This window comes from Drosophila santomea, chromosome 2R (assembly GCF_016746245.2).
Source record: "Drosophila santomea strain STO CAGO 1482 chromosome 2R, Prin_Dsan_1.1, whole genome shotgun sequence".
NCBI classification, from domain to species: domain Eukaryota; kingdom Metazoa; phylum Arthropoda; class Insecta; order Diptera; family Drosophilidae; genus Drosophila; species Drosophila santomea.
In genome coordinates, this window is record NC_053017.2 from 17,199,984 (window position 1) to 17,217,696 (window position 17,713).

The 17,713-nt window shown below is 44.9% G+C and overlaps 1 protein-coding gene across 1 annotated transcript in view; it reads right to left on the bottom strand.

Annotated features, from left to right (window-relative positions):
- Positions 1–17,713, bottom strand: part of LOC120445921 — a 57,893-nt gene that overhangs the window by 11,249 nt on the left and 28,931 nt on the right. Inside the window, 4 exon segments of the mRNA XM_039626579.2 lie at positions 1,988–2,383; positions 4,642–4,797; positions 4,874–4,998; positions 8,522–8,673. Of these exon segments, the coding sequence (XP_039482513.1) occupies positions 1,988–2,383; positions 4,642–4,797; positions 4,874–4,998; positions 8,522–8,673 (829 nt within the window).

The following is a 17,713-nucleotide window of genomic DNA, read 5'->3' on the forward strand; positions in this document are numbered from 1 at the left end:
GGATCGGTGGTCGAGTAGTTGATGCTGCTGCCACTGGTGCTGCTTCCGCATTGTTGTGGCTGTTGCGGCTGCTGCTGCTGCTGTTGCTGCTGTTGCTGCTGTTGCTGGTGTGCCGGCGAGGCTCCTGCCGAGAGGGAGGAGGATGTGGCAGGCACCTGTTGCATGTACGCCACCTGCTGGCTGTTGCCCGTGTAGTAGTTGATGCCAATGCCATTGCTGATGTACGCCGAGCTGGACATGTTCGATACCGGGGCAAAGAACTGGCCGTATCGCGGTTCTTGGTGTGTTTGTTTGATGTGGTTGGTTGGTTGGTCGGTTGGGTTATTGGTTGGTAAATTTGAGTTTGGCAAGCGAACGAAAAATTGGCAAAAAAGATATGAACACGAAAGAATATATAGATATATATGTGTTTTCATTTTAAGCGTAGTAAATCAGTATGTTTATCAAATATGTGAGTTCTGTGTTCGCAATCTGCAATCTGACATTTGGTCTTCGAATGGAACTTTACTTACAACTAATCAGGGTCAGGGCAAGATGCCACAAGAATGCCGCAAGGACGTTGCGTGCAACAGCAACAGCAACAACAACCGCAACTCACATTCTGCAATCAATCAGTTCGGTGCTGCATTCACACACTCCTAATTGGAATAATGCAACTACAGACCGCAGGGAATGTTGCAGCTGTACTTGCCTTGCTGCCAATTGCCCTTTCCACGTTGCAGACTGAAGGATGCAGGTTGCAGGTTGCAGTTTGCAGGTTGCAGGTAGCAGGTAGCAGGATGCAGGTTCCTAGTTGCCATGTGTATAGCGCCAAGAGCTGTGGCGCTAATTATGTGCGCACTTGCCAAGATTTAGGGCACTTTGCGGCCAAAGGGGAGCGGTCTGAATTGTGGCCCTAAGTAGGCGACAAAAAGGCAATGTCATGTTGCCATCTGATTGCTCTTGGGGCCAAACAGACGAATGGAGACGGAGAGACAAGTAGACCATGTATTTTAATTGAAGCTCATTCGCGTAGACAAACACACTTGCCCCACCATTCACACACTGCTGGTTGTTGATTGTGTGCTGGCTGAGCTCGATTCAGCATGTATTTGTATATATATTTGCATAGAGAAGGCTAGGGAAATCAGGATGTTTAAAGGAAAACAAAGTGTTTGGCATACACAAATTAATTACGTTCAACTAAATATGATACGTATATGCTACATGTGTTTGCGTAAGCTATAATTGATGTTGGCTAAGCTACAAAACACTATATTTCGGCAACTGCTTCAGTCAATAGCGATTCAAATTCAAATTCAAATTCAAATTTCAACTCTAGAATAAATTATATACAAAATGCATATATGTATATATATAGTATATATGTATATATGTGAGTTATTAGCTAATAGGTTTCAGCGTGTGTGTGACGTTTGTGTTTGTGTTTCAAAGCTGGCCAAAAAATCCAGCAACTTCATAGCGAAGCAATGGGGCGTATGAGCAATTATTTGGTTAGCGCAATGTGAGTGAAATTGAAATTGTTTTGCCAAATCTAAATATGCTCGCAAAGGGAATGCAATTGTGTGTGACTAATGTGGATAGATATGAACTACTACTATCTGCTCTACGGATTCGGGTGCAGAAAATGAGCGAACGGTAGCCCGATTCTATATACTTGTAATATGACTGGTGACTTTTGGTTTTTGTTCTTGGACAATACGATGGCATTCTTTTACTTATGCAGTATGCAGTTTGATGATGGTTAAGCTGAGGCACTGAGACGGGATCCGGGGACTCGAGACATACAATAAAGAGGAGAGGTGGGTAACCGAAACGGAAACCAAAACCGAAACCGAAACCAAAACCGAAACTACAACCAAGGATTCTCAAAATAATTGCGAAAATGTTAAATGAGCGAAAGAATGCAGAGATAGAGAGAGAGATAGAGATTGTAGGTAGAGAATAACACAAACTACTTGGTCGGCAACTTGGCCACTTGTCGGACCTGAGCTACTAGATATATCTTGGCTGGGCACCGGCAGTCCGCCGCGCTGCTGCTGCAGCTCCTGTTGCTGCAGCTGTACGCCCAGAATGGGCATGGCCACCGGCGGCGGACGCACACCTCGTCCCGCCCGCACCGCCGCCGCCTGCGCCACCGATGCCAGACTGCGCTGCTGCTGCTGCTGCTGATGCTGCTGCTGTTGTAGCTGTAGGTGTTGTTGCTGCTGTTGCTGCTGCTGCTGCTGCTCCTGCAGGGCCAGCTCGGAGACACTGACAATGGGTATATCCGGCGGAGGAGCCCTGCCCATCTCCCGCTCCGACAGAACCGGAACCGGAAGCGCCGATCCTCCCGCGACGCTGCCATCCATTTGCTTGCCCTGGACGGATTTGTCGGCGCCTGCTGCAAGATGCCCGGATTTGAGTTCGCCGGCTTGTTTCAGCACGCGGTAAATTTGATCGATTTCGGTTATTTCTTTATCGATTTAATTGCATTTTATTATTTTTTTTTTGGTGCCGAAGTAGGAGAGTTGACATTGACAAGTTGGTACGGTTGATGAGGGGGCCAGTTTGTTTTTTTTTTTTTTTGGTTATTCGGATTGGTTCGATTCGAATATCGTTTTCAAATTGTCGGATTGGGATGATGTTGATGTTGTTGATGCGTTGTTGAAGTGCATTAGTACAAATTGCAAGTGGTTTCAAGGGCAATTCGATAATTGGGTATATGAGCTTGATGTGGGGATCGGGTACTTTTTCTTTGAATTCATATATTTAGAGTGTGTGAGAGAGATAGGTGGGCATGTACAAGAGTATACATATATAATAAGGATCAGCTAGGCTTGATGTTACTTTACTCTAGGCCCCGCTGGGTGGGCATGTCCTCGATGAGCCAGATGTCTAGGATGGCAAGGATGTGGTACCCAAAACCGATCCAAACTCAGGTAGCCAACAACACGTATGCGGTATGAGGAGTGAGGCAATTTCTAGTGAACTGTTTGATATTTACTGAATACTGATTACTGATTACTGATTACTGCGTATTGCGTATTGCGGCTATAACATGCTCCACTACTTGAACTGATTTCGTTGAGTGGTCCCCCAGCTCTTATATTTTATATTTTTTGTTTAACAGAGTCCGCGATGTGTCCCTTGTGGTCTCAGCATATCAGTATGTGTGTGTGTGGTGTGAGCTGTGTGTGCTGAGTGTGTGTGTGTGTGTGTTCGATTTACTTTGAGCTGGTTGTCATTCGCTGAATATCTCGCTAATTAGGTGGGTCAAAGCGCAACAGTCAAACACAAAGTACGAAACAAAATCATAAGGTCAAGCGCATTTCAATCGAGTATCTGGCGCATACTATACGAGTATTAATATATTGATATTGATGCTGGATGTACGTATATGGCACATACTAATTCGAATAATACTGTTCATTTGGATACCTAGCTGCGCAATGCGATGCATGAAGGGCGTCTTTTGACGGAACTTCGCATTTGGCACATTCAACTGATTTGCGCTCGGATTGTTAATCGTATTCGGATTCGGATTCGTATTCATATTCGTATTCATATTCAGATTGGGACTGGGATCATCCGCCTGATCTGCTGCAGCTGCAACAAGCGACTCCTGTGGCGAGGCTATTTGTGTTTCGTTTTGGTGTGGTTTTTTTTTTTTTGTTTTGGGGGGAAGGGAAGAGGATTTCATATTGATTTAATCACATTAACGTCTAGAGTCGGCAAATTTGGAATTTGTGTGCTTGATGGATAAACTACGTGGTGAATGGCAGCGTTGCACCCGCAAGGTATGCAACAGATTCAAGTTTCCTCCTCACAATTGTTTACAGTTCAATGGGCAGGAACTCATCATCATCCTCATCATCATCATCTTCATATTCGTCGTCTATGAAACCTAAAGGACATTTTGCAATGCGTTTTGGGTGTGTGTGTGTTGCCGTGCATGTGAGTGGGTGTGTCTTGCGTGTGTTGGTGTGTTTGCCGAGTGTGGGTAACCGAAGGAGCCAGGGAAATTGCTAAAGTTCTTGCACGCTGAGGTCTGGAGAATTGCGACACAAATCACAAGTGCCACAATCTGTCTGCCCCACGAGTGCCATAAATCCATTGTGAAATCAACTGATACACACCAGCCACTCCCACTCGGCATTCTCTTTTGGCCAGCTCGAATAGCTTGAATCAATAAGTGTGTTTTTGTGACCAGCGACAAACAAAATGTTGCTGATGCGGTCTGGCCCAAAAGGATAAGGATAAAGGTAAGTGGAGTGGATCAGAGTAGAGAACGAATCGCATTCGCTTGGTCTCCCATATTCAAGGTGGAATCCTGGAGCAGGACATGCTAATGCCACGATGCATACACAGTTCGGGCAGGGCAAGTCGAACAAATTGTTGGGGAATTTCGCTTGCCAGCACATCGCATTTCCCATGCAAGTCGTTAGCCGGCCTCAAGCGGTTTGTTAGTACTACATATATGTGAGGTATGTGGGTTTAGCCTGTTTTTTGTTTTCTCTAGCCTCTGTGTATTTCTGTGCTCTGTACTGCTGTAGTGCTGCACTGCTATAGTGCTGTACTGCTGTACTTCTGTTTGTGTATTTCTGTGTTCTGTTTTTTGTGGGGCCATGGCTATGATGCTGGTGCGTGCCAGATACTCACTTTCTTCCTCGATATCAACGCGATTCTCCAGCTCCGAGGTGCTCTTCTGTCGCCGCAGCAGCTTCTGCTTTGGCTGGCAGCGCGGCAGATTGGGGGCGCAATCTCCATGGGCGTTCAGCTTGCAGATGCGGCAGCGTAATCCCTGGCGTGTGTGCCCTGCAACCGAGAATAGGGTAGGATAGGGTTAGGAATGCTTGTTTCCAGCCAGTGATCCCAGTTGCCGCATACCCACCTCTCAGAATCTGGGAGCAGACGTCGCAGGCCGTTATCTTCTTGTAGGTGTACTCCTGCAGGTGGTGGCTGCCATCCAGATTGGGACGCAGCGGCTCGGAGGCTGTGCTGGAGGCTCCATTGCGCCTGTGAGGGAGATGCAACCGAAGGGCGTTAGTTGGAGTGTTACTCGTTAATGGAGTCACAAATGTTGCACTTTCCAGCCAGCCAACCCGTTGCGCAGTTGGCCAAAAGCGCCCAAATGGCTAAACATATGTTCATAAATCGCATGAACATACATTGCATTTGAAGGCTGCTACTTTATGCTACTTTATGTTTTTGTATATCTATATGCTATACGCTATGTGCACAGTGACAACAGCAAACAATGGCGAATGAACAATGGAGTGTGGACAATGGACAACGGACAGCGGACAACGGACAACGGACAACGGACAGTGGACAATGCACATTAATCAGAGCGATGGTGCGTGTGTGTGTGAGGATGTTTGGACAAGAAACACATTAAAAAGTATTGTATTTAAAATGAACGCACACAGTCACATGCTTTGTGCGGTACTCAACCTAATTGGATACACAGGAAATTGCTCGATTAATCACTGCCCCGAGTATTTTACAATCTCGTGATCATGTGCTTTTGACCCGATCTCTCAATCCATGGTGCTTATGCAAATTATTGTGTTATTTATACTGTGCATACACATCGTACTCGAATTCATTTCGGCAAATTCGTTTCATATTTATACAGCGCGTGAGAGATACAGATACAGCCAATTTGCAAGGACTTCCTGCCGTTCTGCTCCTCTGGCCCCTCTGGCACTTTTGTTTTATTTGCCAGGGAAAGAGCCGAAGCCCCGAATGGCGGAGTGGAGAGCCAGAGCAGGAGGAGCAGGAGCAGAAGGACTCACAATGGAGCAATTGCTGGGAACTGGGCAGAATTCTGGCTCAGAGGCCTAGGACTCGACGTTGATTGTTTGTAAGTGGCTTATGCACACAGATGAACACACAGACGGCTGGCAAATAAATTGTGCTGAGCACATTGCCACAATATTTATAAACTTGTTTGTTGTTTGTTGCAAATGCGTAAAGTATACAAAAACGTCAGATTTGGAAGGTGGCTGGTTGGCTGGTTGGCTGGTTGGCTAGTAGCGATGGAAAGTGCAACTTTGTGCGATTGGCAGTTACAAATGAACACTGACACGATGACATTGAATGTATTCGTAAATTCTTAGGCTAAATATTGATCTAACTAACTGACAGACTTAGCCAACAAGTAAAACCCGAGGTGAGATTATCTCGGTCATGTACAATTTACAGGTATGTACAATACAGTAATTTACAGGCTTATACTGGGGTAATTACGATTAATTGGTTGACTTAAGGGTATCTATGGTTGGAGTTTAATTGGTACTAATTTTAATTGATTATACTGTTCATTTGGATATGTTGGTGTGTATTGTTTTGATTTTGGGTGCAGCTATGGCAAAATGCTAAAACAAAAAGGGAAATACGTTTGTCATAAGGGGCAGCATGAGTAATGGTTTAATTATAATAATTTCCATAACATATTCATTAGTTGGTTTGTATGCAACTTAAAACTTTAATTTGCCGGCCAAATAAATGCGCTCAAATACGAAAAACAAGTACCGAAGGCAAGTCATAAAAAGCAGGACCATGGCGTAATGAGTAACTGGCTGGCTTTTTCCAGAGGGGGGACGGGAAAAATGGGGCGGTTGTGGCTTAGTTTCGGGCTTTCAGTAATTTCAGGCGAAACTTTTGCAATATAACATGGCCAAACTTTTAACTGCGATTTTCTTGTCACGTTTGCAAATGTATATATAAAATGTATATATGTTTATGCTGGGTATTTATACGCAGTGAATGGCCAGTGAGTGGCGAACATTTCGCAATGAAGTTTGAAGAGATAGAGCCCACTTAAGCATCCCCTTTGCCCGTTCACTAAGCCGAGAAGATTTTCCGATTTATCATCATATTGGCAGGCCAAGAGCTGCATGGCACAGAACTAAGTATTGTTGCCACTGGATGTTGCAACGTTCGCATTTTCAGTTTGCAGTTTGCAGCTCGCAGTTCTCAGCTAGTGGGTTGCAGCTCCAATGGTCTGCGTGTCCATGTCCATGTAGGTGGAATAGCTGCAGAATTTATAGTTTTGCAATTTTTCGCATATTTTTCAATGCTCCAATGGCGCCGAGTAGAATTTACTGGGCGCAGCCGGAAACTTGGCCGGAACATATGGAACAGAAAAGCCAGACAGAAAAGTCCGGACGGACACAGCGACACATTTATCCGTAGTTATCGAATGGGGCAAAAACTTTTGTTGCCCGACTTGGACCAAATCCAGATCGTGCATTGTCTTTGCACCCGTTTAACTAGCAGCTAGCTATGGATTTCAATTGTGCCCCTGCAACATGCAGCCTCTTGATTGCCGCCCCAACACGTGATTGATGACACTTTCAGTGGGCGCAGGTGGCATTTACGGTGCCCGAAGACAAATTAAGTTGTGTGTTCGGAATATATATATAAAGGATATGTGTTAAATTGAAATTTAAATCGATTTACAGCAAAACATAGGCAAATTATACTGTGTCGTGTGCAGCAGTTGATGCGTTATTTGAAACCAATTAGCCGGCATCCAAGCGGGGTTTATTTTCTCAGCTAATTCTACATTTGCGTGCAACACTACAGCAAACCTTTGGGATTTTGGATCGGTTATATACGTAATTAGGCATTTAGCATATATGTCTGTACAGGGATATATGGGTACTATGGGACTATGACTAAATGCTATATGCTAGATGCTGGGTGATTGGATTTTTCGTGGTGGTTCTTTGGTGAATTTCGGTTACCTCAAAGTCAATACGGTTGATACGGCGTGGTACATTTGATTTTGTCGGGGTGGTTGGCTGATAGTTCGCGAATATATATCGAGTATATCGAAACGTTTGGTTTTTGTTTATTTAATTTTTTTTTTTTGGTTGATTGGTTGGGCAAAGCATTGTATTGAATGCATTTAGTGTTCGAATGGAGATGGTATATACGTAAATTTATATAGAGAAGAAGTGGAGAGATCATTATTATGGCAGATATAACTTAGCTTAGCTTAAACTAGAGTGAAGTGGCCGGCTTATGCACCTGAATAGAATTAACTTGTAAATTGCGAGTGCAATTGCTGCATTGCATTGCATAATCCGGACTGTGCAAATATTAGGAATTCCTTCCGAATACTCGTACTATATGTATTTTATTGCGAATGGAAATGGAGGTTGTTTGGTTGGGCGGATGGGCTGCACTACCCTTGGATGCCTGAATAATTTTTCCGCGTTTTCCGCAAGCTTTTAGTCATATTAATGTGCGGGCGGCCCCGCCCTTTGCTGCGATTCTCTCTGCAATTCGCCGCACTATTTCATTTTGTATCTGAAGGGGGGGCTTCTTGGCCCCCTAACCACCCCGCAGATACTAGATACTCTGCGGCGCGGTTTGTATTCGACTTAATGGGCCTTGCTCTATGCGCGATAGTTGTGTAACAGCGGGAAAATGGTGCAGGTGGTGGTGGAGGTGGGTGGTTGGAAAAAGGTGGGTGGTGGAGGAGGAGGAGTGGAGTGGAGTGGAGTGGGAAAAGCGGCGTACTCACCTATCTGCTTGTTGTGCTGAACCAGAACCAGCAGGCTTTAGGCTCTTAAATGCTTTCAGCCACTTTGTTTTCATCGATGGCGCTGTGGCAGCGGAGAATTTGCGTTCGTTTCGCGGCGACGTCGGCTCAACTTTGCTCACGAACAGATCCTTCTGCAAAATATGAAAAGAGAAAGAGAAAGGGGAAGAAAGTGCATTAGTCAAAATGCAATTTCCACTTAAACGTCTCACGTTGCCGTTTAATTACAGGCCATTAACACTCGCAACTTGCAAGTTGCATTCCGTTTGCAACTTTGTCTGCAGCTATTTGCCAACGTTTTGATTTCAGTTTTGTCCACATGCACACATATTACATGCACTGAGAAAAAAGTTACTGCAACTGAATAGCAAACACGTTAGGTATCCTTTTCCTATTTATGGCAATCATCTAATATAACTAAAATTGTGGCTCCGTGAGCAGTACATTTTCCCAATCCCTTGAGCATATTTGGTAACCCCCCAAATCTTTCAGTGTACTTTGGCAGACCATCGTTATGTCGTAATGGAGCCATGATTACGGGCATAATATTTAGGCAGAGGAATGCCCAAATATTTAACTGATACTTTGTGTCTGCTGCCAGGCGTTGAATAAAGCCATTTTAATTAATAATCAACACTTTGCCGAATGCCACAAAATGTAATTACACCCAGGACAAACGCACACAGGCTCCAATGCGCCAATGCTCACACTTACACACACACACACACACATATTCACAGCCTTGCACACATGCATCCGCACATCCTGTAACAATAATTAAAACCACGTGTGACATGAGGTCACAGTTTAGTAAGCCTAGTGTGGTCCTTGCCATCCTGTTGTTATTGTGCGTGGTTGGCAGTTCAGTTTGGTTGCCATCTGTCATGAGCGTTGCATAATTAGATGAGCTTGCAATGCATTTAATTTGCGTTTTTGCCACAGAAAGTATGCATTAATAGCAGCTGGTTCTGAATAGAAAAATCAGAAAACTATTCCCTCACCATTAAAAAAGGCGAGGCGTTAGTTGGGAAAGCCATTCATAGAACCAATGCCGAATCACAAAAAGTATTTATTAAAAATTATTACATTTCCAGTGGTCATTGCAAAATTAATTATTTAAAGTTATTTCCAATAAGTGGCCAATGACCATGGTTAATAATTTAACGCGTTAGCCAACGGGAATTCAAATTTAAAATTCATTAGCAAGCTTTAATTTACACGAGAATTTAGACTATTTTTGCTACTGCCTCAAAAAACTCGACTGACGTCAGAGTTCAATCCCATTAAATCCTGGATGCTCGCCAATCTGAAATCTCGAATTCATTTTCGCCTTTCGCTCGGAATTTCCGTGAGACAGAAGTGATGCGTGATTTTATGATGTCAGAACGTCAAAACAAGTTAAAAATCATTGCACTCAATGCAATTGCGGTATTTATAATGCAGCAGAACGCGTTCGATGCAGTTCGCTTCGCTGGGAGCGATTTTCGGTTTCTGATTTCGGCAGGTTTTCCAGCTTGTTTTTTTCCCACACCAACACCACCCTTTTCCCCCCTCCATTTTTCGTCATGTTATTTTTAGCACTTTGACAGCCCGACAGAAGTGGGGGCGAGGTCACTCATACGAAAGGTGGGCGCCAGTGGGCGCCAGTGGGTGGTTGGGTGGTTGGGCGACTGGCTGACAGGCAGGATATTAAGGCTGCCATATGGCGCAGCGCGATATCAAAATCAATGTATTGGCGCGTCTGACAACAAAGGATGAAACTCAGTGGAATGCCATTTAGTGATTGCGAAGAATTCGCCGCTACAAATTAATTCACTCGCAGCGATTGCAATTAAAAATTAATTTTTTCACAGCCGCACAAAGCGCTCATATTTGATGAGTAATTAATTTTTACACATGCCGGAAATGGAATTGAAAATATTAAATGGCCAAGATAAGCGGCCATTCTTGGGCAGAAGTGCGCCGCCTTTCAGTGGCCTTTGACTTTCGGTGTCGACCGACAACCAGCACATTTAAATGTCGGGCGCCGGATGGCCAGGATGCAACGCCTGAGTGGCGACGCCAAGAAAGGGCGAAGCCGGGCCGAAGTCTGGCCATAATGGACATGTGCCTGTCATGTTGCCTTTGTCATTGTCGTCGCCATTTGAGGGCGTGGTCCACTGGCCATAAATTTATGCATGCAGTGCATAAAATTCAAATTAAAGGAGCGGCAACAGCAGCAGTGGCATCAGCATCAGCATCAGCACATCCTGCCAGCGACAAGTACACGTTTTGACACTTTACAACAGGCCAAGTCCCATCCAAAAAGGGGACGTCAAAGCCCGCAGCCAGCTGCTAAATGGACAGGGGCGTAGATGGGGGCGTGGCCGTCGCTGATGTGGACATCCCCTTACCCCTTCCCCTTCCCCGCTCCCCTACCCTTGCCATGTGCAGCGCAATCAGCAGCAGCTGTTGCTACCGCTGCACTAACAGACTGAAATCAAATGTTGCCTTTGCCAGAAGACTAAAAAGGCTTAAAGTGCTGCCAAGCCAAAAATCCACACCACCCATTCGCATTTTGACATAAATTGCGACCTAATTGATTTCGTTTGGCTTTTTAAGCTACTTTCCCAAGTGAAAAGTACAAGTTGTCAGCTTAGAGCCCGTTCTGTGTGTGTGTGTGTGTGTGTCTGAGTGAAATGAACAAAATTTTTGTTTGCTGATTTTTTGTTTTTTTGTTTTTGCCCGGCCACTTTAATTATCTGCTATCTGGCGTCTCGGAGGAGGAAACCCAAAACGAAATTTATGGCTGTCACAATTTTTAATTATGTTGCCCATTGCTAGATTGAAACCACAAAGGTATCGTAAATTGCCAGCTCGAGCGCAAGCTGGCCAATGGAAATTTCCTCATTAAGGCCGCAACAAAGCGCGCTGGCCAACAAAAGGAGCCGCCGCATCCTTTGTGATTGCCATGCCTGATCTGCTTAACCACAGACCGCCGATATGCCAGATACGCCAGATACGCTGGAATACGCTGGATACGCCCCCCCTCATCCACCCTGTAATAAGCATTTCAATTGGCCCACAATGGCCCATTCGAGCACTGGCAATATGAAAGCATATTTTATTGCCTCTTTGATGAGCTGCCCTGCTGCTGCTGCTTTTATGCGGAGGGGTATAAAAAAAAAAGAGAGAAAAAACTAGCGTACATTCAGTTTTAACCTATATTTTTCTAGCCCGCTGCTGCCTTTGTAATCTAGAGTAAGTGTGGGTGGCAGTGGGTGGTGGTGCATCTGCCTGCCATTTCATGGCATTTTCCACAGCTCCAACTAATTGCCGTTGAGTAGAGTCTGGCTAAGGAGTCCAAGAGCTTTGCAAACATGGCTAAGACAATTTAGCCAACAAGGAGTGCGGCGATATATACCTGTATGCAGTCAGATATGTAGCTATATATAGCGACAAATGGGGTGGGGGGAGGGGGGGAGAGGGGAGGGGCAGAGTGGAATGGACAAACACAACATTTCCGTAAATTACACGCATTTGTCAAAACGAAACAATGCGCAAAGTGTTTATTTGTTTTAGTGAGTGCTTCTGAGCGCAAAAATGACTCTACACAAAAACAGGACGCCTGCGGGGGTTTGGGGGGGGAGAGGGGTCTGTAAAACTGTTGCAACTTCTAATGGGTTTGCTTGTTGCTGCTCCTGCTGTGTCATTGTGTGTACGTGTGTGTGTGTATGGGGGTGTGTCCATGTGTATCTGTGTGATCAGTGCAGCGCGCAATGTGGAACAGCGATTATGCAACCACATCACTCTCACAATGCATCATCGATCCAATTCACAGGATGCAGCACACACACACACACACACGGACGGACCCCTTGGCGTATGCGTAATGCGAACGAACACTTTTCAATTTTCATTAACTGCGACAGCAAATTGCTTGTGTCATCTGCAACTGCAACTGACACTTACAGCAGCCAAAGTCCTTTGAGCAACGCAAGGATACCCGGCACTTTAAAGTCAGCAGGGAAATTCGTTGCATACTTTAAGGCTATCTAACACAATCTAATGTTTTTCTAAAAATATTTACTTTAGTAGATATATGAATTTTAGGTGTTACATAGCTTTAAAACTTAGAAAATAGTGAGCCAACTATAATCTATTAATCACATTACTAGGCTAAAGGATTATATATGTTTTATACAGGTAAATACTATAAACCCTTAAGGTATGGCAGTATTTAGACTCTTTTGGCTTAGTTACCCACCCAAGAATCTGACGAGTAAACTATATACCCATTAGCATTGCAGCAGCTGCAGGATGTGAAAAGGACATAGATTCTGAGGCGCCACAGTTTGTGTTTGACAATCAACAACAGCCGCACCGAAACCATAACAAATGCCACTGCGATTGAGAGAGCAGAGATTGAATGCCAACGGATGACAGATGACAGATGACAGATACAAGTCAAACCTGTCCGGCTTCGGTTGGATTTTCTCTGGCCTGGTTAACCGCAGCTCGTGCCATTTGTGCCATTCGTGCCGGAGTTTCCCAGCACTTAATAAATGCGGAATGGCGCATTCGTAAGCCTCCGCCTCCTGACGAATGTGAAATTTATTGGCCGCAATTAAAATTGCAGTGTGCTGTTTGCTTTTTGGCCCGCACGCTGTGCAACTCGAGCTGCTTGGACAGATAAGTTTAATCGGCTCCACGTTGAGCCTCGTTTTTCGAAATTTTGGAGGCCACACTTCGAAGTGCTAAGCCATTTGCCAGCCAGGCTCCATTTTGTTCACATTTTCAGTTGGCTGGTGCGTGGGCCACGCCCCATTTTGTTTTATGACCACCTCCCTAAGCTGCTCTTGGCCAAATAAAGGAGGAGCAAAGGAGGACTTTCATTAAGCCGAAGTGGGTGAGCAAAAATCCCCAAGGGCGTCGGTTAAGCTGCGTGAAATGTCCTCTGATTCTTCCTGTAATGACACATGCATCCTCACATCTTTTCCACCTCCGAATGTAATTTGCATCTCTGTCCCACTCGCTTCGCATTTTCCTTTTTACTGTTTATTTTTTACTTTTCACTTTTTACTTTTCACTTTTATTGCTGAAAACAAAACGGAAAACGAGGGAAATTCCCATTGAGCTTGCCCACCTGTGCTGGGGCTTTTCCTTTAGCGCTTGCTCCCTCACCTACGTGACTGCCATCAATTTTCAGTGGCACTGCCACATCATTTTGCATACAAACAGGTGAATGCCAGTGGGCTTGGACTTGGGCTTGGGTCCGGTCGTCCTTGTCCCCTTAACTCGATTTTGAAATGGTTTAAAAGGCGTTATGTGCGACGACTGCTGATCACACACCTCAAACTGCCGGTTGCTGGTTGCTACCAAATGCGAGTGCTGAGTTTCGCTTTTCATGTACTTTTATTATTATTGCAAGTGTTAGGGCGGAAAATGGCATGTGGGCGTGGGACCTCAATGTCGGTTATTTTCTGTGACTGCGAATCTGGCTGACTTCCGCAGCTGTTGCAGCACAAATTGATTTTCAATAGCTGAGTGGTATTTGATTCAATAAAAAGACATACTCGGTTTACTCCCGAAGCCCCCCGAAGTTCCGGACACATCCTGTTCGTCCTGTGCGTCCCGTGTGTCCTGTACGTCCTGTTCGTCCTGTGCGTCCTGTCAGAGGCTGACTGCTTTGCGGTGGAGAAAAGTTTTCGGTTTCCTGTGCACAGCTTAATTCACTTCGATGTAATTAAGATTGCCTTAATTCAATTTGCATGCGGAATGTGCAAAATGAATCACCACTCTGACCTTGCCAATCTATCGAATCTGTTTTTATTGGCCTGCTGATAAATGGCCAGAACGTGTCAGCCCCAAAAGCGATTTATCAACGGCCCTCTTCTAATTTCTGAGTTTATTTTCGTGCCGTTCACTCGTGCTGCCTATCAATCAATATGCAAAATGGCAAAGAGGAAAAAACAAGAGCAGCCTCGGAAAAGGGGGAAATGCGGGCGCACTCTTTTCCGTTTCCAAGGCGCCTTTCGAGTGGGCGCAAGTCAAGTCAAGTGAGTCAGTCAAGCGGGGCTTACAGAAGTTTACTGAGGCTGCTCAACTAGGCGCATGAATTTCTAATTAAAACGCCGGCAAGCCTCCTTCGCCAGGACCACACGTGCTCCCCGTAGACCCACACTCGTAAATACTCATTTGAGGCTGAATCACACCCACGCCACTGCCACACACACATGTATGTCGTATGCATACATGCATGTATGCAAATGTGTGCGGGCATATAATGTACGTATCACGTATACGCAGTGAGGGCCCCACATTGGCTGCTATCTACTTAATTACTTGGTGGGGCGAGCGGGTGAAATATATGCATAATTTAAAGTGCATGCTTTTCCCAAGGCCCCGCACAGTCCATTCCACACCACTCCCCGCCCCGCTGACTCCTTTCCCAGCTGATTAAGCCGCCGGCAGCTTGAAGCTCTCCGTTTTCTGTCTGTCTTCTGGGCAGCAGCACAATTCACACGCAAACTTTTATTGCGCTGACAAAGTGCCGCCCGCTGTGGCTTCTCTCCGCAGGACGAGGATTCCTCCGACGCCGTCGCCTCCATTCTTTGCGGGAAATGGAGCGGAAAATATTTGCGACAAGCGGGACAAGCCAGTGCACACAGCCCCTCACCCCCGCACCCACTCTGGCTCCCTCCCCTCTCCGCATCTATGCTCCTGACCAGCATATGTGCCCATGCGAATTTCCCACGTTTTTTGTGCGCCACCAGAAAGGAAATCAAAATATTTCCGCAACTCAAATTGAAAATTGTCAATTTTTTATCTCGTTGCGGTTTTTCATCACTACGACAAACCCTGTCATATTTCCACACCGAGTGCAGTAGAAATTCCATAACTGAAACCAATATCTGCCAACACAATCGCCAATGAACATATATTTTAAATGCCCTGCAAACAATCTCACAAGTTGGTAGTCAGAAAACCAATGCCAAGGAAGCTCTAAAGATTTAAATAAATTACATTTTATGAACTACTATAAAATTCAACAAAAAATTCCACTTTGAAATTTGAATTTAGAATTACTGAAGAGTTCGTTACTAGGACTTTTCGTATAAGTAATTTACAATACAAATTTAACGTGCTTAGCTTTTTGTAAAGCACCTGCTTTATAAATTTGATTCCCAATGAAATTTCATTATATGCCATCCTTTGAGCTTGCATGACATGGGCTTCGATTTATGAAAGTTTGGGTTAGAGAAGTTCAACTGTGTTGGCCTCCAGGTGAGTTGTGTATGTGTGTGTGTGTGTGTGTGTATACCCAGTGTTTTGTTACCCCGAGCTGGCTGCTAATAAAAAATCAATTAACTTGGCCTTGGCTCGTGTTCCGAGCTTCCTGCCTACCTGGCTGCCTGCACACGAACCGCGTTACTCAATGACAGGCTAAGCCAACTTCATGGATGGAAATCGATGGCCCCGGCTCACGTACCACACTCTGGATGAGGAGGTAGGAGGTGGCCAAATGGTTCTGGCCACCTCCTTGTAGGAGGTGGCCAAATGGTTCTGGGGATCCACCCATAGCTACGGCTATGGCTTTGCCTAAGGCCTGGTGCGATAATTGATGTCAAATGCTCGTCACATTTGTCTCACTTTGAGTGTGTGTGTGTGAATTTAAGTCTGTGTGTGTGAGTGCAGTCGTTAATCATATAGGCCCAGGTGGGAGGCGCACCTGAACCACCTGAACGGCAATCGACAGTGAGACTTAATAAGCATAGTTTCTGGCACAGGTAGGGTAGATACGTGAAAAGTGCTGTTTTGTGTTCCTGGAATTCAGATGTACATTCGCATTCTTAGATTAAGTGCCACCTAATGGGTTCTTCACTTCATGCGACAAATTTATTAAAAGCTGAACAAATACAAACAAAGTGCTTCTAATGGAAAGAGCTTTTGGACTTGGCCTTAGGGTATGGGAAATGCAAAGCTGGTAACTAAGTAAATATATAATGAAATCCTTGCCTCTTGCACAAATTAAATTTGTATTTATTGAGAGAATGAGGAAAGTTGAACAATTATTTCGATGAAATTGTAAAAAGCTTGAGTTTTACTCGTGTCAGCCATTAGTTAAGGATGAAATATCATTCTGTGTGCCAATAAATCAAGTTCCCTGCTAACTCGCATGTGTGCTTACCCTAGTTCCATTCCTAGCCTGGTTCCATTCGCAGCCGTACATCCCGCCCACTTCTAGGTGAGATGTGTGCTCCACTTACTCTCGGCTTATCCCCCACTGAATCCTGCCTGACACGTGCATAATTAGTGTGTTGGCAGGGAGCAAAAGTGGCTGGCAACCGGCTCCGCTGATTGAGTGGCACAGATTAACAAATTCGAAGGCCCGGGGCTGTGGCGCCGAAACAACAAACAACAAACAACAATCACAGTTGCCGCCGCATGTTTGTGCGTCAAAACACCGAATACACTCGAGGTGAACAATTTAATTCGTTTGGTAAACAGGACACGGCCGGATGGAAGAAGTACTGCCGGATAGGTAAAAGTCGCCAAACGGCGGACGACGGACGACGGACGACGGAGGGTTCCTGTCTGTATAAATACTATAGAGGCAAGTGTTGGACCAGACTGCTGCGTGGTAAGTAGCCGAGACCACTTCCTGTCAGGACGTAAGCCAAAGCCCCACCAACACCAACACCAACACCATCACTTGGGCACACACACACACACACTTATTCACGGGATGTCGCACTTTACTTGGCAAGGATGACGAAGGAAGCCTCCTGATTCCGCCCGCCGCGTTACCTGTTTCGATTGCACGGAAAAAAATCAGATGTTTATGCAACATCACGATTTCACACTTCAATTAATGCAAGGGCATCTCTCATCCGACAATCAACGGTACTCTAAGCGAAAATGGTTGCAAAATGCCGTTTTTGTTATTTGAATGATTTATAAGCCCATATAGATATGATAATAATTTATACATTTTTGCACGAGATGCTTACTTAAATGAGTAATGCTGTTTGTTCCTTTAAGCCTTTAGATTTAAAAAGTTTTTTAATCTCCGTTCGAGAATAGCTTTTTGAGATTGTCCTCTGGCAGCAACGTGTGTCACAAAACTTGCATTTGTGATTGGCTCAGTGAACCACAACTCACTTAAAATAATCAGAACAGTATTTAACTTGA